Source organism: Maniola hyperantus, chromosome 24 (assembly GCF_902806685.2).
Source record: "Maniola hyperantus chromosome 24, iAphHyp1.2, whole genome shotgun sequence".
Classification (NCBI taxonomy): Eukaryota; Metazoa; Arthropoda; class Insecta; order Lepidoptera; family Nymphalidae; genus Maniola; species Maniola hyperantus.
The window spans coordinates 1,887,322-1,913,449 of NC_048559.1; the positions used below are offsets into that span (position 1 = coordinate 1,887,322).

General features: G+C 36.7%; 1 protein-coding gene across 3 annotated transcripts in view; it reads right to left on the reverse strand.

The window, feature by feature from the left end:
- Positions 1 to 126: 126 nt before the first annotated feature.
- LOC117993725 (facilitated trehalose transporter Tret1) overlaps positions 127 to 26,128 on the reverse strand; it is a 57,505-nt gene continuing 31,503 nt past the window's right edge. For 2 of the 3 annotated variants that reach the window (XM_034981536.2, XM_069506946.1), the window contains exons 2-11: positions 21,072 to 21,243; positions 9,201 to 9,362; positions 8,624 to 8,826; positions 6,802 to 6,988; positions 5,677 to 5,798; positions 4,932 to 5,108; positions 4,217 to 4,309; positions 3,605 to 3,831; positions 3,162 to 3,314; positions 127 to 2,303 (exon numbers count right to left, since the gene is read on the reverse strand). In XM_034981536.2, coding sequence (XP_034837427.1) covers positions 2,279 to 2,303; positions 3,162 to 3,314; positions 3,605 to 3,831; positions 4,217 to 4,309; positions 4,932 to 5,108; positions 5,677 to 5,798; positions 6,802 to 6,988; positions 8,624 to 8,826; positions 9,201 to 9,362; positions 21,072 to 21,189 — 1,467 coding nt within the window. In that variant the 5' untranslated portion in view covers positions 21,190 to 21,243 and the 3' untranslated portion in view covers positions 127 to 2,278. Of the gene's footprint in view, positions 2,304 to 3,161; positions 3,315 to 3,604; positions 3,832 to 4,216; positions 4,310 to 4,931; positions 5,109 to 5,676; positions 5,799 to 6,801; positions 6,989 to 8,623; positions 8,827 to 9,200; positions 9,363 to 20,169; positions 20,324 to 21,071; positions 21,244 to 26,128 lie in introns of those variants that run through there. The other variant, XM_034981537.2, reaches the window with a different exon arrangement.

The following is a 26,128-nucleotide window of genomic DNA, read 5'->3' on the forward strand; positions in this document are numbered from 1 at the left end:
TCACGTTAATAACCTTGACCTTGGTGCAACCCATTTGTATGGTTTTATTGACGGTTAAAGTTTAAGAATAATTGTAATGTAACTTTAACTACGTGTCATGCAACTGGACCTATGTATAAATAAAACTACTTTTAAAATATCATTTATTTATTCCAAAGTCTATAACAAAAATATGTTTAAAATAATGTTATGTTATATTGTATTTACGAAAGTGTATGATGTAATATCCATACTTCCATACTAATATTATAAATGCGAAAGTGTGTCTGTCTGTCTGTCCGTCTGTCAGCTTTTCACGGCTTAACCGTACAACCGATTTTGACGAAATTTGGTACAGAGATAGCTTACATCCCGGGGAAGGACATAGGCTACATTTTATCCCGGAACATTGAAGAGGTCCCACAGGATTTTTAAAAAGCCAAATCCAGGCGGACGAAGTCCCGGGCATCATCTAGTAATATTATAAAATCATTAAATAACTATCACAACAAGGTTCAAGTCGCGTCACGAATGTTGGAAATGTGTATATTCCATCCACTTGGGTGGGATTTGAACGCGGCGCGGCGACCTTTCGGTTTTCAGCCCGCTCTAACCATTGAGCTATCGAGGCTCTTTGTTCTATTTTTCTTTGTTCTTTATTCTATTCTATTATTTTCTATTTCACGACGAATTTTCATCAGTACAAAAAGCGCAATATTATAACCATTTGTATTTATAGTTTTCAAATTATGGGATTAAGGAAAAATTGATTTTCACATAAACGGGTCGAAATAAACAGTCTTTCAACTTTCGCGACGGCTCCTGTAGTAAATACCTAGCGATGCCTAAGTTTTGTACTTTGGTATGTACTATACAAATTACTATAGACAGATATACGGTGGCGCGCAAGTCATAGAGGCATAAAAGCACTGCTTACTCTAGTGGAAATAGTTCGAAGCTCATTCTTTATTATGACATGCTCAGCTTCGAAGTTCGAATCCTGTACACGCCACTAATTATACTACGCGGCAGAAAATAATGTACATCGATCTTTAGAAAGGGATAGCGGTTTTGTAGAGCATTGTCTCTGTCTCACCACCAAAACGTCACATAGGTATGAGTGACAGAGACAACGCTCTATAAAGCCGAAATCTCATTCTAAAGGTCTATGTATGTACATTACTTTCTGCCACATAATGTACTGTAGTCTGTACGTATCTATAAGGCCAAGGTCTGATTTTTGACACATATCCAATATATTTAACTATCAAACCCTAAAAACCTCATTCGTATTTGGATAGGCAAGTATTAAAAAATGTCGACCCTAAATAGACTAATAAGTAGCACTTTTCTAATAACTATTATCTATTTACCCCTATATTATAGGAAATGGGGTAAAATTGTAACTATGTGGAACCAGCCCATGAAAACATCTTATAATAACCATGATAAATTATTAGGAATGTTTATTACTTATGTCTTTCATTAAATAAGATAAAGTTATAATTACAGTGCCCGGCAGGTAATATTTTACATCGACCTTTAGAAAGAGATAGTGGTTTCGTAGAGCGTTGTCACTGTCATTGAGGCCGAGAAAGCGTCACATACCTAGGTACGCCGAGTGACAAAGACAACGCTCTATAAAGCCGAAATCTCATTCTAAAGGTAGATGTACAATATTTCTTGCCGGCTACTGTGGGTACCTTTAATTTGGTTGGTTATTATAATAGGATCGCTAAAAATTACCGAATTCTTAGGTACTACACTTGGTAAAATAACTTGTATTATGAGACTAGAACACATTACTCCAAAGTAACCGACATTTTGTCTATCAACTAATTTGTTACGTATTTTTAGTTAAAAACTTAAACATTAAAAAAATGTTGCTACCCTCATTTTCCATAAAATAAGTAAATTTACCTACGTACGTATAAAAATAGAAAAGATACATAGTACGTTTCTAATCGCGTTTCCAAAATCAAATTCGCAAATGATTCGCGATATATGTCGAATAGTGTGGCCAGTGGTTTGCCAAAACACTGGGCACACTATTCATCCGAACTCGAATCATTTGCCCTTTGCCGATAATGGAGCCATCCATATTACAGCATCATGTCACTTTGTTCAAAACAATTTCATTATTTTGGTCCCATTTTTGATCATTCGTTAAAATAAGTATGTTTTAATTAGTAGTAAACTAATCTTAACAAGTACTAATTAAAATGTAACTTAACATTTTACGGATGTTTTTAACTTATAATTATTTGAATTCGTTGTATTCTCTGCACTGGATAAGATCTCACGCCTTTTCGGGCTCTGGGTTCCTGGAAAAAGAAAATTAATAAGTTAATCCATACTATATCCATATAATAATATTACTTAGAAATACGAAAGTGTGTCGGTCTGTTTGTCTGCTAGTTTTTCACGGCCCATCTGTACAACCGATTTTAACGAAATTTGATACAGAGATAATCGTAGCTTGTGGATATCTACGTTATAGTAGTTATCTGCATGCCTTTCAGCGTTGCGTTGATAGATCAGTCAGCTTTTCCATTATATATTTAGACTAGCTGACCCGCCCCGGCTTCGCTCGGGTGGAATTTAAAAAATCGAGGTGGGGGTTGAACATTAGCCTCAATAGCTCAACCGTTTCAACTCTCAACTCAATAGTTTGAGAGGAAAGGGGAATATAAGTCATTTAACATGGCTAATATTCTTAACCCTGAAATATATATTTCTTCATTTGTTGCCGAAAACCCAAATACCAATTTTCATGCAAATAACTTGAAAAATGACGGACTTTCATACAAACTTTCATCCCCTATTCAACCCCCTTGGTAGTAGAATTTCCAAAAATCGTGAAATATGTATTTTTTATTTTTAACCGAAAGCATAAATACCAATTTTCAGCGATGTAACTTCAAAAATGACGGACTTTCATATAAACTTCCATCCCCCATTTAACCCACTTAGGGGTGGAAAAAATCCTTTCTTAGTGGATACCTGCTCTTTACAAAGAACACACCCTCCAAATTTCATGTCTCTAGGACCAGCAGCTTAGGCTGTGCGTTGATATATATGTCAGTCAGTCAGTCAGGACTTTGAATTTTATATACACTTACAGATAAGTAAGCCTTATTTGTAGGTGATGATAGGTTCTATAGATTGTTTGGTATACTCACTCTGCGCCCAGCATCGCCTGAATCTCCTGGAAGCTCTTGCCCTTTGTCTCGGGAACTACGAAGAGCGTGAAGAAGAAGGCGGCCACGCAGCACGCGCCGAAGATGAAGAAGCCCACGTGCATGCCGATCGACTCCGAGATGGACGGGAAGAACCTGGAAACACGATCGAACTATGGGTAAGTACCTACTTATGCTAGGCCTCAAAGGATAAAGATTTCAAAAACTGGTCAAGTGCGAGTCGTACTACCACACGAAGGGTCCAGTAACACCGTACAAGAAATATTTTTTTTTTATGTAACCACTTTACGGTTTTTGTATTTTCTCTTTTGTGCTCTAAGACTGCTACCTGCTAAATTTCATGATCCTAGATCAACGGGAAGTACCCTATAGGTTTTGATATAACGGGCAATGAAGTGTTCCTAGAAGAGGACTTAGTAACTCACTTGGTGACGAGGAAGGACAGGATCCAGCAGAAGGCGGTGGCTATGGGTGCAGCGGCCGCCTTCACCTCGATGGGGAACAGCTCGCCCATCACCGCCCACGGCAGTGGACCCAGCCCCCAGCAGTATGTGACGATGAAGAGCACCAGGGCCAGAATGGGCAGGAAGCTGATCTTCTCCGCTACTGGATTGCCAGTGTAAGACAGCAGGAAGAACATGCCGAGAAGAGTCTGGGAGAAATACATAAATTTTGTCATGATATAATATATCAGGCCGATCGGATTTTAGAATTAAACTGCCAGAAAAGTTTCTGGTGCGCTCATTCGGACACCAGAAGCGTACGGCCGATTCGGCAAGGTACTTGTATCTAGTAGGTATAAAATCAACTTAAAAAACTTGTCTTCCTGATACCATAAAATAATAATAACATCATGATTCATAGTTTTAGAACAAAAAAAAATGGAGGAACTGATAAAGTTATTTTATCCCTCCAATTTTATGTCAAGAAGACCTTTTAAAAATGTTGACAATTTGTAACGATGGATACAGTGGTATAATCATCAGTTAAATAACAAGCTACGAGGAGTATATACTAGATGTTATCAATATACTCACACTTCCAATGGCAGTGCCGCATGAAGATACAAGAAGCAGGATGCGTCTGCCCAGTCGGTCCACTACGAACGGGGTGATGAAAGACGCGACCAGCTGTTAACGAATAAAATATGTCTTAAACTTCTTATGAAAGCAACTCGATGGCACAAACTTTATAGGGTTGCCTTGACCTTTGACCAGCCTTTTGAAATCTTCGAGCTCAAGTCTGTTTGGACTGGAAAGGCTATTTCGCCAGGCATGAGCATAACAGATGTAACGTAAGGAAGGCAATACTGCGTTCTTAGGATATTCCAGAACTTGGCCAGTACGCACTAAGAATGGCCATAACAGAGAATTTAGTCTCCTATCGGAAGTTGGCAACCATTAGGGCGCGACCATCTGCGCCTTAGACGCCGCTTTGCGGAGTAATAAAGATCAGGTACTATTCCCGTACCATTGGTGTAAATTCTTGAGCTACTTCTTCGGCCAGGTCACATGCGGTCTTCTGCCGGCTAATTTCCCCTGAATTATAAGCTGATTTTATTTGCTGTTTCTCATAATAGATATGGCCAAAGCACTCCAACTCCTGCATTTTGACGGTATTTAGGATTTCAAGATCTTTGCTTAGCCTTTTGTAATACAGTTGCATTCTTGAAACGCTGCAGTTAATTTAGTTAGTAGGAGTCTCTAAGATCCCAATCTCTCCACCTGAAAATCAAGTAGAAATGTGTCTTACCTGTACAGCACCAATGATGATTGTAGCGATAGATGGATCCAGGTCAGTGCCTGAAGCTTTGAAGATATCTGTCATGTAGAACAGAACAGCGTTGATTCCACTGAACTGCTGGAAGAACACCAGCGCGCAGGAGATGTAGAACGCCTTGAAGTTGCTGCCGTGGAACACGTCTTTTATCTGAATATGGAGAGAGAGAAAGAGATATGTTTTAGTATGGTGTTCTCCTTCATCCTTTTTATGGGTTCTGGTTACAGATTACAGGTTTTAAATGTACATGTACCAACATGAAATGCAATATAAAATGTACTGAAAGTGGTACCTATACATTAATCCCTCGGTTATCATTTTCCCCAGAGAAAATCTTAAGGCACTGCCGGCTTTTCAGGTTTTTTTTTATCTGCGCCGGTTCGTGTGATTGGAACCAGGGTAACCGACATAGCTCAGTGGGTTGCGAAGCTGAAGTAATAGGCAGGGCACAAAAACTGATGGGAGTCTTGGGATTAGGGTCCCAAGACTGCTGGAATGGCTAACTAGCACCAGTAAGCCCAGCGTTTGAAGACCCCCACACTTGTGGAAATCGGACATCAAATCAATCGCATGGAGCCATGATTCAGGCGTCGCAAGACCATGGCATATGGAAGTCCCTACAATAGACCTATGTCCAGCAGTAGAAGTCTATCGGTTGATGAGAGACCTATGTCCAGCAGTGGAAGTCTATCGGTTGATGATGGTGTCCAGTGCTCACCGTAGCAGTTTTCTGCATGGAGGCTGTGACGTCAACCTTTAGCAGAGCGAGTTCGGCTGCCACTCCCTGTCGGGATCTGCCGCGGAGTGTCATCAGGCATTGCGCTGCGTCTTCGTTTCTGTCTGTAAAAAGTAAAGCGGATATTACGCCTACGGCAAATAAAAATGTGAGCGTAATTTTTGAGACAATCTACCGTTTTAATGTGAACCTTTGCGAATGGCATCCAATAAAATAGCTATATACTATCGATTGGAACGATCAGAAGAGGAGAAAGTTGGCTAAACAACCTTGTCGGCCTACAGTTATAACGCCGTTGTCAGGATACGGGTTATGTGGAACAAGATCAACGGTGTATTCAAAACGGCTCAGTATGACGCAATTTTTTCCAAATATATAAATAGCCAGCAAAAGAACATTTGCAGCACCAGAGGAACCGCCAATGCGTTTCCAGGAATTTGTTGATCCGCCACTTGAATAACCTCATGTTGAAATCCAGCAATTTCTCCTGTACAATCTTGTTTTTGTAAAGGCATACAGCATAATGCCGAGATGGGATCTTTTTTCAAGTTGTGCCACACATAACACAATTTGTTCCGGTGTTTCTTATGCTAGGGTGTTTTAGGTCGGTCGTGGTGCTTTACCGTACCTGATCGCACCGAAGATCGAACCACTGCGCCTCGTGTGCCATTGTCATAAAATCAATCCAAATACTTTTCAATTTATCATCAAAATTATATCATCAGCCTCAGACCAAAGAGAACTGTTTGTTACGCAAAGGATCAGCCTGGCTGTTCAGCTCGGAAATGCAATCAGTACCTATTCTTGGCACCACATCACGCGAGTATGATTTAACGGGAACAGTAATAAGTTAAGCTTTATTGTAATACTAGCTGATGCTCGCGACTTCGTACGCGTGGATTTTAGGTTTTTAAAAATCCCTTGGGAACTGTTTGATTTTCCGGCATAAAAAGTAGCCTATGTCACTCTCCTTAAACTTTACCCATGCAAAAATTCACGTCGATCCGTTGCTCTGTTGCGACGTGATTGAAGGACAAACCAACAAACAAACACACTTTCGCGCTTATAATAGCGGTAGTGATTTTCAAACTAAAAAAGAGGACTTACCTTTTAGTAGATAGTATGTTGGTGATTCCGGCATGAAGAAGAAGGAGACCGCGAACAGCGCCACCACCGCCACGCCGAGGTAGGCCACCGCGTGGTACGATATGAACGGGCCTGCGCCGTACACCAGCAGGAAGCCCACCGTGATGAACGACTGCAGGAACGAGCCCAGCGCGCCTCGGGACTCAACCTGTGTACAAAAGAATACGATAAAAATATTAATAATCTAAATATAAGTATAAAAGGAAAAAGTGACTGACTGACTGATCTATCAACGCACAGCTCAAACTACTGACGGCGGGCTGAAATTTGGCATGCAGATTGCAGATAGCTATTATGACGTAGGTAGGCATCCGCTAAGAAAGGATTTTTGAAAATTCAACCCCTAAGGGGGTGAAATAGGGATTTGAAATTTGTGTAGTTGCGAGTATAAGTTTTATATAATTTTAAATACACATCAAAAATTGCGAACCGGTAGGAATCGAACCCGCGTCACGCGTGTATACATATAAAGATCTTAGTTTGAAGACTAGATGGAAGCAGGCTAACTTGGAAGGGGCATAGCAGTTTTACCTCTTTTCAGTTCCTACACACGGCATCGTGCATCAATCATTATTACTTCAATAATATCTGTTTCAAACATAATTGATCTGATTGGCTGAATATGTGCGATTCTTGTTGCAACAATGCATTGTGGCCAATAGTGAGCGAGCCAATCAGAGATGATTGCGATCGTGACATTGTAGCTGTCAAACATCCGCGGTAGGGCCACATATCGACGATATGTCAAATATTAGGCTGTAATGATATGAAATCATAGAAAAATAGGGCTACCATCGACATAGGAGGTAATAATCCTTATTACATCCGAAGTAGTAGGTACATGAAAATTCATTGAAGGCTACATTATTCTGACGCTACATGGCTACATTGGGCTACCTGCGTCAAATGTCAAATGACATTTGACGCTTGCCAGTGACGTCGAAGCTTTGACGTTTTGTTAGAAATACCCTAACTGTCAACTGTGGTAACTCCTACTGGAAAGCTAAATCCCTATAGCTACGACCGCAACCATGGCGTCCCTGAAGCTAAGTACGTCTGGCGACTAGACCAGAGACAATTTAGAAATTATAAATTCCCAAATTGTCCTTGCCGGAAATCGAACCCGGGACCTCCCACTTATAAAACCACAGCACTCATCATTGCGCCAAGGAGAGCGTTATAATGGTGTGTAACCAACACCAACTATTTATTTCAGTTCAAAACTGTAGAATACTTTTAAACTTTGGTACTGAACCCAACGAATGAAATGATATGAAGCGGCCATGAGAGTTCGTTGACATTGACCACGTTAGGATTGGCCGATCTATTGTAGTGTATAATATCATGTATCCTGTTTAAAAACACGTCGTGTGACCTTTTGTCGAAATAGGTCGAGATAACCTATCCGTGTCTCGGGCGCCCGGGCGCGGCGCGGCGGCCCGTATTTTGAATGCAATGACGATTGAGTGTTGATCCACTTTAAAAACAAGTCTTATTTAATAAAAATAATGTTTTTAAGTCTGTGTTTATCGCCTAAGTACTTTCTTTTCTATGCGTTCGCGATTATTCATCTGATTGAGTTGAAATTACAGCTGTTAATGTGAAGGTTTTTAACTGTAGGTACAATAAACAGGTAGGGAGCGAGTCGTATATGCCACTTATGCCAGGCATAAAAAACAAGTATCCTAGAATTTGTTATTAAGTATTATAAATTCTTGAACTGTGATGTTGAGTCAGATTTAAAAAAAAGCTTTGAATACTTTTAATTTTTTGTTGTACCAACCGTAGCGATCTCCGCGCAGTACATGGGGGATATAGTGAAGAGCATGCCCACGGCGATACCCCAGAATATTCTGCCGGCGTACAGAAACGCCATGTTGGTCGCAGCGGCCACTAGGATCCAGCCGACGAACAAGGGTATCGCCGAAGACATAAGACCCCATTTTCTACCGATGCTCGACGCGGCGAATCCGCCAATGAAAGGACCTGAAAACAATATTCAAAACTATCATCATCATCATCACCCATCGCCGACTCACTACAGAGCACGGGTTCCCTCTCAGAGTGAGAAGGGTTTTGGCAAAAATTATTTTAATGTCACTCGGTGAAGCAGCAATGAACCAATCAATGTCAAATGACCTCGGTGGCTTTCGTTAGGCCCAGAGTTAGCGAATCACCCCGCTGTACTACCATCTACTGCAATCACCAGCCCGTCTGCCCAGCGTGGTGATTATGTGCAAACCCTCCCGTTGGTTTTAGTCCAGTAGTGGACTGCTATAGTTTATTGATGAACATTGAAATAGGTACGTAGCCTAGACCGAAAAAGATGAAAGAAATGGTGCCAAGATGAAATTTCTTACCAATAATAGCACCAATGTTGAGCACGGAACCCATCCACGCGATCTCATCGCTGGTGGCCTTCTGGTCGAGGGGTGACTGCGACGTGTCGTTGGAGGTCAGCTTGATGTTGACTGGAGCCGTCCATCCCATACTGTACCCAGTACAGAGGATCGCGATGTTCGCTGTAGAAAAAAACAAAATTAAAGGTAGGTACATAACTACCCTCATACCTCCTAATAAGAAAGGTCAGAGTCACTCAGCGGGCGATGGAGAGAGTTTATTGGCGAGTTTCTCTACGTGATCAAATCAGAAATGTTGATCCGTAGGAAAACTAGATTAACCAACATAGCTCAACGGCAGTGGCGTGCACAGGGTTTGAAACCAGGGTAGGCATTAGTTAGGTAGGAACCTGTTTACTGGCAGGTCATTATGTGCATGTGAAAAATATGCATTGAGCTATTACAACTGGGGTAAGCAGTGCATTTATGCCTCTATGACCTGCACGCCACTGCAGTCAACGGGTTGCGAAGCTCAAGTGGCAATGGGCAGGGCACATAGTTCGAAAAACCGAAAGACGTTGGGGTCCCAAGGTGCTGGAATGGCGACCTCGCAATGTGTCTAATAGTAACGTCATCAGTAAGTACCCTTACTATAAATGCGAAAGTGTGTTTGTTTGTTGGTTTGTCCTTCAATCACGTCGCAACGGTGCAACGGATTGACGTGATTTTTTGTATGCGTATAGATAAAGACCTGGAGAGTGACATAGGCTACTTTTATTCCCGAAAATCAAAGAGTTCCCACGGGATTTTTAAAAACTTAATTCCACGCGGACGAAGTCGCAGGCATCAGCTAGTTAATTACTTAAGGTACAGATGGATATAATGATCACAGGCATCTCACTGAGCAATTTCTAAATGGTCGTACTTATTACCTATTAGCCCATTGTGTTCAAGTTGCTCTGTCATCAAGGCGTATCCTGCTCTGTACTAAAATAGACACTACTTTACCACTGTAGAGTGTAGACTATTTTTGTACCACTCCATGTTTACGACTACAAGATTTCTTAGTCCAAACGCATCATCATGATCAACCCATATCCGGCTCACTACAGAGCACAGGTCTGTCAGTATGAGAACTTGAGAAGGGTTTGGCCTATGGCCATCACGCGCGCTGGCCACTTGGCGGATTGGCAGACTTCACACACCTTTGAGAACATTATGGAGCACTCTCAGGCATGCAGGTTTCCTCACGATGTTTTCCTTCACCGTTAAAGCGTGATACTCAATTTCTTAAAACGAGTTCAGAAAAGTTAGAGGTGCGGAATCGAACCCCCGACCTCCGATTACAAGGCGGGCGTCCTAACCACTAGGCTATCACAACTTGGCTATACTATGGTATAGTATATCTAACTATAGTATATCTTGTCATTGACGAAAAATCCATCACTAATAAGAGAAGAAACCTTGCCCATCCGTTACGCTGTTATTTTATTTGACTACTGTCAGTTCACACGTGTTTACGCAACGCAAATGCTTATGACGCAATTCCTATTATTGTTTATAGACGTGTTAATTTTATTAATAATTATTATTAAGAACCTATGTAAAGTCTGTTCACTAACATAGTGTCGCTACACCCGTAGTCGCACTTATTATTTTGCTTTCATTATATTATTTTTCACTGTGATGTTTTCTATTCTAAGAATGAAATAGAATACTACTTACTTACCTATATTATTCTAAAGAGTTATTATAATAAAATACCAATCCAATCCAATCCATCAGCCTGTTTGCGTCCACAGCTGGACATAGGCCTTTCCAAGAGCACGCCACCAAACACGGTCCTCCGCCTTCCTCATCCACCCGCTCCCCACCACCTTCTTCAGGTCATCGGTCCAGCGGGCTGGAGGTTGTCCCACACTGGGCTTACCGGTACGCGGTCTCCACTCCAGAACACGTCTGGCCCATCGGCCGTCGGTTCTGCGGCAGACATGACCTGCCCATTGCCACTTCAGCTTGCTAATCCTTTGAGCTATGTCGGTCACTTTTGTTCTTCTGCGAATTTCCTCGTTCCGAATTTTATACCAATATAATAAAATACCAATATACTTAAATACTAAACACAAGTTGGCTAGTGACACTATGTTAGTGAATAGACTTTAAGTAGGTATACATATTCATTGATTATGTATAACTAAAGGTGACTGACCCACGAGATGAGTTTAGCAACGCATTTTCAGTACCTACATAAGTTCTTAATGGTTGTTTAGTTACTTATTCGTGAACGAAATCGAGTTTTTTAGCCGATTGCGGACTGCGGTGAATCCCAAGGGAGAGTTATGTGTTTGACCTGTATCTATGTATGTCCGTTCCTATGTCGTCCTTGTAAAGTCGTAACGGCTAGCCGAATTCGATAAATGATACGTCGGTAGATTCGTCTTGAAGGCGCAAGTCACGGGGTACATAAAATTGTCTAATATTTGCAGGCTGAAAAAGATGGTTTTTGGAAGGGTTTTATGATTTTTTTTTAAATTACTGACTTATACGTTTTACCAGGTAATGCATATTAAATCTTGTAACACCTACAAGTAGACTAGATACCGATAAAATTTAGATGGCGCCAGGGGTTGATTTGCTGACACGCCCGATGCGGCTGTCTCTTTATGCATACCTACGTCATTCGTATTTTCAGTGCATAATCTACATTTTATGCGCCTTTTGGAAACATGTTTGTACATTCACCTTTACATCTAAAGGAAGCCCAATATTTTTGTCGCTCATTAAATTGGGTGTCCAATAATCAGATAAATAAAGTGGGACAAATAAAACAATATTTTGGAAAATTAAAGTCCCTATTAGGTACCTATAATCATTTGAGGAATAAATAAATCGTTTCTTGGGTAGGGTGTCCTTGAATCATAAATAAAATGGGATATTAAGTTTTTTTTCAAATAAACTTTTTTTGGGCAAAAAATATCTAATCATCAGTTTATTTAGACTCTAGAAAGTAAAGTACTTACTCAGGTACTCCTAAAATTACCTAGGTACTAAGATTGTATGTTAAAAACTTAGTTTTATGACATAAGTAGGTAACAACTAACATACGAGTAGTAAACTATACTTTAAGCTATTTGATGTCATAAAATGACTTCAAACAAAACAAATAGCGATGACAATACCAATAATTATATATTTATTACTCTATTGTTCAGTCTAATGCTCTTCAAGTAACGCTACCATATCTAATATTTGACGCACTCATCTATATAATTACAGGATGTAAAAAAAAACATTTTTCCTGTTCATAATATTATCGTGATTGTAGACTAAGTGCTTGGAAGTATTATTTTTACTCACTTTTCCCGGACTTCGTTTACATGGATTTAATTTTTTTTCAAACCTGGTTAGAACTTTTCTATATCGAATAGCTCATTATTTACTTTGTTAGGCGGCCATATCCACGGACGAGAAAATCGCGGCGATAGTGTCGCTGTGTGACAAAATTCGTTACAAACTATCGCCGCGATAGTATCGCCATGTGGCGGTTGGCCCACAGAATTTGTATCGAATTTTGTCACACGGCAATATTTAAGGGAAGAGTTAGCGGATTTATTTAATCGACTTTATAAATTTGACAACTACTTACCTATTTATTTATTTTTTCTAAGTAGATAAATATGTAAGTACACTGATTTATGCATAATACTTTTGGACCGAAGGTCGTGCGTGATTTAAAAAAATTCTCGAGTAAGTACCTGAAATTGAAGTCAGGTTTTAGTACATAATTTTGTTTCCTCTAAAATGTAACTAAAACTCAATAATATAATCTAGCTATCTGTATGTCTTTGTTTACTTCAAATTGCAACTATGCTATTATAAATGATATTTATCTTGCATTTTGTGATTAGGTAGGTACATAATATTACTATGCAAATTCAATTATCAAGCATCAATATAACTATATATTATGTGATGCTATGTCAGTGTACCTACGCAGGAAATGTGTAGATATATGTATTGTGTTCACACAAGTTTGGTATCTATTGTGTTTTAATATAATTAACATACGATATTTAATAAACAAGTTAAATATCGTACCTATTTATAAATATGTTTTTTTTAATTACAAGTCTTAATTTGGATAATCAACGTTGACTAATATTGGTAACTGGATGGATCAGCGGAATTTAGTATAAAGCAAAGCTTTTCAAACTTTTTTTTACTATTAATTGATTTATAACTAGATAAGTTATATTAAATCTATTGCTTATCAACTAGGTATGTAATTATCCATACTTAATATTATAAATGCGAAAGTGTGTCTGTCTGTCTGTCTGCTAGCTTTTCACGGCTCAACCGTTCAACCGATTTTGACGAAATTTAGTACAGATATAGCTTACATCCCGGGGAAGGATATAGGCTACTTTTATTCCCGGAAAATTGAAGAGTTCCCACAGGATTTAAAAAACCTAAATCCACGCGGACAAAGTCGCGGGCATCATCTAGTTTTTATATTTAGGTAAGTAAATCGATTTTATCACGTATGAAAACGTGCGTGCATAGAGTTAGATAATAGTAATATATCTGTTTATGTAGATTAGATAGATATAAGACTGTCTTATATTCTAACAACGTGAGATTATGATACAAATGTCAAAACGGTAAAATCACTTCCCATATTATAAACGTTCGAAAGTGAGTTTGTTTTTTAGATTGTCCTTCAATCATGTCACAACCGAGCAATGGATCAACTTAATTATTTTTTGAATGCATATTATTATAGTTAGGCCTGAAAAGTAACATAGATTACTTTTTAAATTCAAAAATTTATAGAGGCGAGTTAGAAATGAGCTAGTTAATTCCGTAACGAAATGAAGGTCGAGAAGGTAAGCTGAATGAAGGGATGTTGGACAACGGTGCGAGTATTCTAGCATAGCTCATTTAAATTAGTCTGTGTTAAACTTGCGGTAGAATATCATTATTTTTCTTAATTTAGGATACTTATCACTTTTTTTTTTTTTTTTTTTTTTTATTCGTTATAGGCGCACGCTTGACCACGATCACACCTGATGGAAAGTGATGATATGGCCTAAGATGGGACGCGTTTGCCTAGAAGGTGCCTATTCACTCTTGTTTTAAAGATACCCGGATTTTTTACTAAGCGATAACTAGCATACTAGGAACTTTCATTAAAAATTATCGGTTTCCGTTAAGAAACCTATTATCTTCGCCAGTGGCAGAATGATTCTTTTATTAAATAATTATTTGTGAAATTAAGCTGGCTCGACACTAGCTAAGTAATTTTTATGCAAACTCGACCAATGCTGCCCAGACCAGTGGTGTAAAGCTAGCAGTCCAATGGCACTGATTTAAATACTATTCACACAGGTTTTTCTAACATTTTCCCTTTAGGCTTTAGCCCTCTTTTCTGCATAAATAGTAATAAAATTTATCTCATACTAACACAGCTGATACTGCCGATAAGCCAAAACTTTGGCAATGATTACGTGTTGGATAAAACGTCATAATATCGATTGGTATTAAAGTAGGTAATTGACCGAGATAATAATAATAAGATAAAAGATAATAAATTATATAATTTTCTCCCTGGGGCCATGAAGTCTTAGTGTTAAAAATTTTTTTTGACGAAATTTCACCGCGATTAATAGCCTCATCTAGTGACTGAAGGTTTGGCTCATTTTTTGCGCAACGGATCAGCCTGGCTGTCCAGTGCGGAAATGCAGCCCGTATTATTGGAACCATTTCACTCGGGTATAGTTTGTATAGTAATTAGATAAGGCTAGCTTTAAGTTTTATTGTAATATTTTCATTAAAAAAAGAAATCTTGATATCGATGATTTTCCGCTTGACTTCTTGCTTGATTGTACCTAGATAATGACGCTGGTCCTGGTAGTCTTATAATTTGGAAACTCAGTAACCTGGGTGTGCTCAGTTAGTTAAATCTCTATATTATAAAATTGTAATACTTACAAACATTGTTCGTGAGCACATCAAGTAAAAACTACAGAACTGATTAAGATTAGGAGATTAGAAGATAAAATTGTGTGTATAAGTTACTTATGTTTATTGTTTAATTAGTATTTGTGATGCATAAACATCATTATTTTTATTTTTAAGTAAAAAGTTCGCAATGTTACGCAAATTACTGTAGTTTAGACTATTTAAACGGCTTCAATTTTAACAAATCCGCACTAGGATCCGAGATATAAATAACTTCAACCGAATTTCATAAATGATTTAGAGTTTACTATTTTCATTATTCATATTTATTTCATTTTTGTTTGCATTAAACACGCGAATTTCACACATTATTACATGTGACCCGGTTCAGTTTTGCGAAAAGATAAATAAATTACAATTCGAATTACATTATACATTTAATGAAAATAAGATTACATGTCAAGCTATATAAATGAAAATAAATATATTTTCTTTATAATGCAATTCGCTTTTTGGCAAGTACCTACCTAACGCAATTCGATAACTAAATCAGTAGGTATATCTTTGAGTAGGCAAAAATAAATAAATATAAAGGCATCTAATATCAATACTTTATAGCGTAAATCGAGGAAAAAAACAGTCAAGTACAAATCGGATTAGCACACGAAGGGTTCCGTACCGAACTCCGTAAATTCACGGTTTTCAGACTTTTCCTTTACCTACTTGTACTATAAGACCTACCTACCTGTCAAATTTTATGACTATAGGTCACCTTTAGGTACTACCGTATAGGTTTTCTTGTCAGACAGACTGACACCCAAACAGACAGACAACAAAGTGATCTTTTTTCATTTTGAAGTACGGAACCCTAAAAATTATTCTTACTCTGTAGCATATAAATATTTTTGTAACGGACACGTAGGTTTAGCTAACTGTAATATAAAATGTAGGTATAAAGTTATCAAGGACAAATCATAGCATCTGTTATTTTTGTCACAAAATTTATCACGATAATTTTATGTTATGTTATTGTAGGTCGAATATTACGACTGTTATAACGTATTTATCTTTGGAATACAATAATAATTATTGAAAGTAGAGTTAACACTAATGATATATTTATAAGGTCTTAAATCAAACATCGAGAAAAACTACAAATCGAACTTCACCTCTTGCAGTCCCGTTATGACTACGACTCATGCAACTGAGTCGAAATATCGGCAGTTAGAAATCGCCCAATAAATCGTGGTATGTACCCGTTTTATACAATAAAATATGTCGTTAAACCACGAAATAAGCTTAAAATCATTATAATATTATTTGTTTAACTACTTAATACGGAATAGGTGCCTGTGTATTTCTCTACTACACACAAAATATTTACTTCAAATTTTCAAAATTTATTCGATCAAAAACTAGTAAAACCAAAAAAACTGAAAAACTGTTCTATGCTATAATTAGTTCTTAAAATGGACTTGATATTCAAATAGAAAACTTTACTGTAAATATTGCAAATTTTAGATTATAAAATGTTAATTCATCTCAAATAATATCTAGACTAGTATAGGTATAAGTATTCCATATATTGATTTCTTGTTACTCCAGTGCCTTACAATATCACAAAAGTAATAATTAAATTAGGTACGATTAAAAATCCATTCCAAATCCAGAATTTACTGAGCATACAATAATATTATTTAAATAATATGAATATTAATTAATTCTTCCTACTTTTAGATTCAATAGCATGGTCACCCTACTCTACCAAGTGAATCTACAAGAATCGTAACCCCGCTTCAATAAAATTATTGCTCTCCTATCTTGTAAAAACAATAATAATTAATATATTATCCACGATACATAAGGCCATTTATTATAATATAATGCATAAATGTTATAATTCATGTACCTACTTACCTATTACTTAATGCTAGGTACGATCATATTATGCCTAGATAAAGAATATAATAGAATATATTTTTATTCAAGTAGACTTATTACAAGTGCTTTTGAATCGTTAACTAGTTTAATTTACCACTGGTTCGGAATGCCGTTCCTACCGAGAAGAACCAGCAAGAAACTCGGCAAGTAATTATTTGTTGTCAACTGTTTACCTATTATTATTATTGACAAATAGGTGCACTATTTGTCAATAATAATAATATTCAAAGTTTAAATTTTTAAAATGTGATATAGATTTTGAAAGAGACGTTTGTAATTCTCAGTAAAGTACTATTTAATTTATTTTTCGTGAAAAGCTAATTTTACTTTTAGTGAATACAACATACCTACATACTAAACTTAGTTTTAGAGTTTTAGACAAGTATACAAGTATCATAATAATATTTAGTTTTAGTGTATGTAGGTACTTAGTAGTGAGTTTACGTAGTAGGTATATTATTTATTTACTTAATACAATTATTCTGAAATTCATCGTATTTACCAGCTAGAGATATTTGTGCAGATTCAGTAATACTAATCACAGCTATCCAAAGATAAAAAAATTTGGACGGATGTAATAATGATAAGCCGTGTTCTGAGATTACATAAATACTTAAATCTTTTTTATTTAATTTACTTTAGAAGTTATTACTTACTGTCTAGTACTCATTTAATCTATTTTGTGCGAACACACATGGCATAATAGTGACAAAAATAGTTTGGCATAAAAATTGGCCCCGATTCTCTAGTCTCTCTCTAAACTAAATTTAGAGTATCTGCATCCTTTTCTTTTTACGAATGCTAAAAAAGGATCGGAACATGACTTTCACATTTAAAGACTCTAAATTTTAGTGCACAATTGAAATTTCAACAGTAGGTTCGCGACTGCGCGCTAAAATCACGGGTTTTACCATCTAAAAATTAAATTTAGAACTGTCAAACTGTGTCTGTCCTTTTCATATTACATTAGTAAGAAGAGCATGCGAATACTCTGAAATTAGGTTGTGCTCAGAATCAGTGCCAATGTCGTAGTAGGCATACTGCAGTGGTACTGATTCTGAGCACAACTAAATTTTAGAGTATTTGCATCCTATTCTTACTAATATAATATGAAAAGGGCAGACACAGTTTGACAGTTTTAAATTTAATGTAGAGCTGTTTAACCTCGTGACTTTAGGTTTAGCTGCCAGTCGCGAGTCTATTGTTTAAATTTGTAGCGTGCACTAAAATTTAGAGTCTTTAAATGTGAAATTCATGTTCCATACTTTTTTAGGAATATTAAAAAGAAAAAGATGCAGATACTCTAAATTAAGTTTAGAGAAAGACAACAGAATCGGCGCCAGTAGGTAGGTAATAATATTCAATGTACTTAATTATTATAATCTTGTAACACAATAACTTTACCAGATGTTAATGGCCACATGTATCTTTTACAAAACAACACATTATGTTTGTCGTAGGTAGGTACTTAGCTGTGGTAGCCTAGTGGTTAGGACATCCGAATTCAATCGGAAGTCGGAGGTTCGATCCCGGGCACGCACTTCGAACTTTTCGGAGTTATGTGCGTTTTTAAGTAATTAAAATATCACTTGCTTTAACGGTGAAGGAAAACATCGTGAGGAAACCTGCATGCCTGAAAGTTCTCTATAATGTTCTCAAATGTGTGTGAAGTCTACCAATGCGCACATGACCAGCGTGGTAGATTATGGCCAAACCCTTCTCACACAACCCGTGCTCTGTAGTGAGTAGTTGATCATGATGATGAGGTAGGTACTTTACTTAGTTATTTTTGATTACAATTGTAAGTATGTTTTGTTTCATGCAGTAATCTTTAATGATTTGGCATAATATTGAATTAATTTTTCCTTATTTCATCTACTTCGTAAGTATTTAAAGCGATTTTGGTGACAATTTGTAGAGTTTGGTAGAGCACGAATATCACCAAATAGACATCCATTTACTTTTGATTAATTTTCAGTGAAACAAAACATCGCTAGACGACCTGCATCTTCTCGTGTGCCTGCATACCTGGGAGTTCTCCATTATCATTAGGTACCCTTACTATAAATTCAAAAGTGTGTTTGTTTGTTTGTTGGTTTGTTCTTCAATCACGTCGTAACGGTGCAACGGATTGACGTGATTTTTTGCATGTGTATAAATAAAGACCTGGAGAGTGACATAGATTTATTTTTAATCCATTGAAGGTTTTCTACGAAAAATCAATTTAATGTCACTCAGTGAAGCAACATTGTTGTTTGTAGAACCAATCAATGTCAAACGAGCTCGGTGGCTATCATTCATCGTAGGACACTGAGTTAACTGAATCAGTAGGCTGTACTCGGTAGTGGGTTGGCGCAGATTGGTTGAGATAATGAAGAACTTTTCAGTTAGAGTTAGAAACTAAGATGCACTCTATAATTCGTTAATTAAGATTTGGTTCACGTTTTGGTTATTAAAGTTAGGATTTCTGTCACGATTTCTAATCTGTTTTTAAATAATGCGAAAAACAATTAAAGAATTTTCTAATTTTGCTTTACTAGTATGTATTTTACTTTACGATCATTCGAAACAGTTTTAGGAGCCCTAGTTCATCATCATAATAATTATGCACAAAGAACGAAAAATACTCAAGTATACTAAAAGTTCAATGTCCCGCCGTTTTGGTTCATCATTCTTTCTTAAATTAATGATTTGATTTCCAATTAATTTAAAAATTTAAAACGCAGACGATCTACCTTAAGAAAATAAATTACCCATACGCACAATTTTTCAAATAAGAATTAGGTACTTACATGTAAAGTACTTGTTAACTAATATTTTATATCGATATTCAGAAACAGAAATATCACGTACTTATTCCGAAATACTTTCACATGTTTTGGCGCACACCTAAGTATACTTATTTCATATAATATTATATAGTCAACCAAAATTAAACTGAAAAGTAAACAAATCACTTTCTTTGAATTTTCGCGCACAATTTAATAAATTCCGTAACATGGCTTCTTGTTGCTAACACTTATTTACTTTCTCTGTGATTTTAGTGAAAAAAGCTCCGAATTTTAGTTAGAAAACTAATTGGACATACCGACGGCCCCGATCAAGTACTGTCTCCACAGTTGCCCCGCCTCCATCCTGTAAAGCTAATCACCGACTGCGCGGGCTACGACTCGCGACCGCAGCCTCTACGTCTATCAGCCGCTACGTCACGTGCTACGTCATTTTATAACGCACGTGCGTGCTCATCGATACAGAATCTAGTGTGCCAAATAAACGAATATGAATACATTTAGGCCGACGACAGGCGAAGCTGTTCTCCCGTGCAACAGGAAGAAAATTGTAGAAAAATAGCTAGCACAGGTTTCCGATTTATACTTATTTCAATGTGTTGCCAAATAAGTATTGCCACATTTTTCTTTTATTTTATTGATTTTTTGTGGCAACTTTTAATAAGTTTTATTGTTTTTTTATCCTACTATATTATATTATGACGCACACAATTCAATAATTAAGCTTCTTGTCATCATTTTGCAGCTGTTACCGTGGCGTTAGAAAAAAGACTAAATTTTGTTTAAAAATTCCATGATTTTAGTCTAAAAACGTACGCACGTGCCAATATGGATATAGAAAGGCCGATGAAACTGTACGTTTAACGAACGAAGAAATAGGCAAAATCGCACTTAAATTTCTAATTTTACCGTATTATGACAATTTTGAGGCCTATTTAATAGTTTTTTTTACAGAAAAGTCTTTTTGATGGCACATGAAAAATATACCAACCTTACTACCAAGTTTATAATGTGACAAACAAGGAACAAAATTTTTAGTAAAAATCCCGCACAATTTTTTTTATTTGACATACTTACATAAATTAGTAAAATTAGCAAAAAATTGCAACAAGAATGTCGCAACTTTTTGCTTTCAATGAGACGTTAGAAAGAAAAATAGACGTTTAGTGGGAAAACTATAATATTAGTCAAAAAAACGTACCGACGGCCCCGATCAAGTACTGTCGCCACAGTTGCCCCGACTCCTGCCTGTAAGGCTGATCGTCGACTGCGCCGGTTCCCGTTGCCACCATCTCGTAGGCGTAGCTTCTCTCGGCCATTCGTCACGTCACGTCAACGTCACGTCGTGGTTGGCACGTGCGGCGCCTCCAAATCTGTAACAGGTGGACGGAATTAGACAAATTTTAGTTTTAGTTTTTATGTGTGCTTTTGCACGAGCTTAGGAAATTTAAAAGTAAAGTCTCTTACTCTTAATATCTCACGAAAATGTAATAAACCCTTAAAAGTTCAATATTCGGATAATGAAACGTTTTTTATCCCTTATGGGCTTTCCAAATATCAAGCACCAATTTTTTACATTTTCTCTAAGCCACCTTATGTAAAAAATGTGTAATAAAAAAATTCAGTAGGTTTAGTCACGGTTCAAAGATATAAAATGATAATTCATTTTATATCATCATTCATTCATTAGGTATCAAAACGTAGATATATTTAATAGAAATAACTCTAACTTTTCGTTTACAGTAGTAGAAAATTATTAATCAGGTAGTTTTTGTTATCTAATCTACTTAGTTTTGATTTTTTGCTCGGGTAAAAGTGAAAGTAAGGTGAAATTGTTGGGAAACGACAAACGAATATGTAATGTAGGTACTTATAGGGCGGGCGGGCGGACGGACGGTGCAAAACGTATTTTTAAAGCAAGCAAAACAAAATCGTTTCAAAAATATTGAGACTACAGTATAATACTATAGTTGATGCCCGCGACCATGTGCGCGTTGATCTATGTTTTTTAATAATCTCGTGTGCGGTGTGGTCTTTTGATTTCCGGAATAAAAAGCAGTCTATAACGTCTCCGGGATGCAAATTGTTTTGTAAGTACCCGTCAAAATGGCCGTGAAACGAGATAACAGATATAACATACAAATGCATTTATAAGTACGCTAGCATGCTCGCGACTTCGTCCGCGTGGATTACACAAATTTTTAACTATTATTTCACCCCCTTAGGGGTTGGAAATTCTTTCGTAGCGGATGCCTACGTCATAATAGCTACCCGCATGCCAAATTTCAGCCCGATCCATCCATTAGTTTGAGCTGTGCGTTGATAGATCAGTCAGTCAGTAAAAAATTTTTTTCCTTTTAATATATTTAAGATTAGTATGGACTTTTTTCTCACAGTTAATTAGTTATGTTCAATATAATTATGTTATTTCAATTATTTCTTACTTATAAATCATCAGTTTTATTAATTTATCTTTTATTTATTACTTAATAGATGGTTTAAATGTCACACATAAGTTGCAATCAAGAAAATTCCATGAATAAAAGATAGTGCATTTTATATGTTAATCGGTTAAGTAACTAACGAATAGGTAAGTATATACTATATAGAGAGGCAAAGTTATTGCAGAAAATGCATGCTGTTGCAGTCTTGAAGTGCATTAAGTTTTCCCATGTGCATACAAATGGAGTTTTTCCCTACATTACGTAGGTAGGTGTAATTAAACCAGTAAGTACTTAGGTAGCTCGACATAATAAGTATTATAATTATTTCGCAAGTTGTTTTTTCGCATCTTTTTACTTAAGATTTGTTACGTTATTAATTTTTATTTACTAAGTATGAACTGAAACCAATAAGAATATTTTTATTATATTAAGGAATAAATCCGAAAACCGTGAATTTTTGGTTCCATCACAAAAAAATTAAGAACAAATAATTAGTACTTATTTTCGATTTTCAAAGTAAGATCCAAGTGGGGTATCATAATATGAAAGGGACCTGTACATTCTTAAACAATTTATTTTTATTTTTATGCGTAATAGTTTTTGATTTATCGTGCAAAATGTTAAAAATATCCAAGTACGGAACCCTCGGTGCGCGAGTCTGACTCGCACTTGCCCGGTTTTTTGTAGAAGACTCTTACACCAAAAAAGTGGTGATGGTGATAAATAGAAAGTGGTTATTAAGATTTAATTATTGGATTTTTAAAAATTATTATTTTTTAACTTTGCATTCTTGTATATTCATCTTGATTTTGTCAACATAGGTATTACTAAGTAATTAATTTATCAGCGGTTATCAATATATAGGAATTATCGCAATGGGTATAAGCTTGCGTAATTGCATGATTCTATCATGGCGAGATTACCTACCTTATTACCTACTACCTATTAGGGCCGATTCACACCGGGATAGCAGCGGCCGGCAGCGGCGCGGCGAGCACTTTCAGTGTGAACTCATTTTAAACTTTATCTACATAATTAAGAGACCATTGGCGCCGATTCCGTTGTCTTTCTCTAAACTAAATTTACAGTATCTGCATCGTTTTCTTTTTAATATTGCTAAAAAAGGACAGAACACTAATTTTACTTTTAAAGAATTTAAACAGTAGGCTCGCGACTGGCAGGTAAAGTCACAAGGTTTGACGTCTCTAAATTAAACTTAAAGCTGTCTAACTGTGTCTGTCCTTTTCATATTATTACATAAGAACAGGATGCGTATACTCTCTAAAATTAAGTTGTGTTCAGAATCAGTACCAGTATCGCTTGAAAAATCGCAATTCCCTGTACAAAATGTTTGAATTGAAACTCTCCGGACAATCGTCCATTGCTTCAATATGTCATTGGCCGACATAATATCCCTTTTTCTTTTTTTCCTTTGTTTTGAAATAAGTGCTATATTAACCAATTCCATCATTTTAATACACGAATTTCCTTGTCGAATGTATAAACTAAACTGGTCAAGAGGACACCACACGCCTAGCTAGGCGTCAGACGAGAGGCCGTCATCGTTGCCGGCTTCTGCCGCTCCAGTGTGAATCGGCCCTTAGAAAAGTATAAGCATGACCCCAAGGCTACGCCGATATCATAAGTTAGGTTAGGTTAGGTTCGGTACCTAGTACAGATCTTAATTTCAGTCGTAAGTATTTACTATTTTTTTATAAATTATTCGATACTAACTGCCCTTGCGAACTTCGTTCCGCCTAACAGTCGATTCAAATTTTTTAAATTTTTCCCTCCGTAAGAACCATCCCCGTACTTCAAGGAATACTATAAAAAAATAATTAGCGAAATCGGTTCAGCTGTTGTCGAGATTTGCGATGAGCAACACATTTAGCGATTCATCTTTATATTATAGATTATTACCTATTTGTTATTAGGGCTCCGTACCTAAAGAGCAAAAAGGAACCCTTATAGGATCACTTAGTTGTCAGCTGTCAGTCTATCGTGATTCGTGTCTGTCGAAGCCCGTCAAGGGAATCAAAACCTAAAGGTACCTACTTCCCGTTGACCTAGAATCATTGGCATAGAATCATAGCAATGTCCAACAGCAACAACATATTATTACATGCCTATTATATATATATATATATATATATATATATGCCTTCATTTATATATTATATATTTTTATATTTTATATAATATATTAAATATATTATATAGGATATTTATATGCCTTCTATTTTATACGAGCAAACATTACTGCACGAGCAATTGCAAGTACCGCTACCTAGGCGTGGCGCCATTGGGTTGGGTCGAGTAGAGTCAATTGAAGAAAGTACTCCTGATTTATGTCCGTGCGTCATTCTTGAATGGTTGGGCAAAATAATGGTATGTAAGTATACAGCACACGCCTTCCAGCAAGTTTGTGCATACATCGTTTTAAAAGCTTCAAGTTTTAGACTTGCGAGTTGCGCGTACCTAAATTAAATAATGCTTTAACCTACAAGTCCCACAAATTGCTATTGCGCTGGAACCATGACTTAGTCCATAGTCTACCAAGCTGGCCATGTACGGATTGGTAGACTTCACACACCTTTGAGAACATTATGGAGAACTCCTGATAGGTACCTATTTAAAATTATTTTACTTTGTATGTAAATTTAAATGGTATAATATAACATATTTGTATAACTAATGCAAAACATATCCTTAAACCAATATAGGTACACTCGACATAGAAGACTCGAGCACAGATAAGCAAATGTTGAAACAATATACTTAGCTGCAATAATAACTACTTAGTTTTTAGGGTTCCGTGGTAAAAAACCGAGTAAAAAGTGCGAGTCAGGTTCGCCCACCGAGGGTTCCGTACTTCAGTTTTTTTTCGACATTTCGCACGGATAATCAAAAACTATGATGCATAAAAATAAATAAAAATTTGTTTTAGAATGCACAGGTGAAGCCCTTTCATATGATACCCCACATGATATAGTTATCTTACTTTGAAAATTGAAAATACTAATTATTAGTTCATGACCACAATTTAATTTTTTTGTTTGATTTAACCACAAATTCACGGTTTTCAAATTTTTCCCCTAATGTCTGCTATAAGACCTACCTACCTGCCAAATTTCATGATTCTAGGTCAACGGGATGTACTCTGTAGGTTTCTTGACAGACCGACAGACAGACAGACAGACAGACAGACAGACAACAAAGTGATCCTATAAGGGTTCCGTTTTTCCTTTTGAGGTACGGAACCCTAAAAAGACAGAATGCTAAAATCAAAACTTTTCAGAACTTAATCTAAATATATAAAAGGAAAAGGTGACTGACTGACAGACTGCTATCAATGCACAGGTCAAACTACTGGACGGATCGAAATTAAATTTGGCATGCACATAGCTATTATGACGTAGGCATCCACTAAGAAAGGATTTTCCAAAACTCAACCCCTAAGAGGGTGAAATTGGGGTTTGAAATTTGTGTAGTCCACGCGGACGAAATCGCGAGCATAAATAAGCTAGTCAGGTAATAAAATCAAAATAAAACTCTTCAACTTAATAGATACTTATCACACGCAAGCCTATCTAATCCTATAGTAGCGAAAGATTCCTATATGAATATCTGATTGATAAGGCTTCTTGAAAACAACTTCAATTGCTACCTGGGGTGTACCTGCTACCTATTGCACAACACAATCGTAATCACAATCACTAATGATTTTAAGCTTATTCCGTGGTTTAATGACATATTTTAATGTAGACTAGCTAACCCGCCCCGGCTTCGCACGGGTGGAATTTAGAAAATCGAG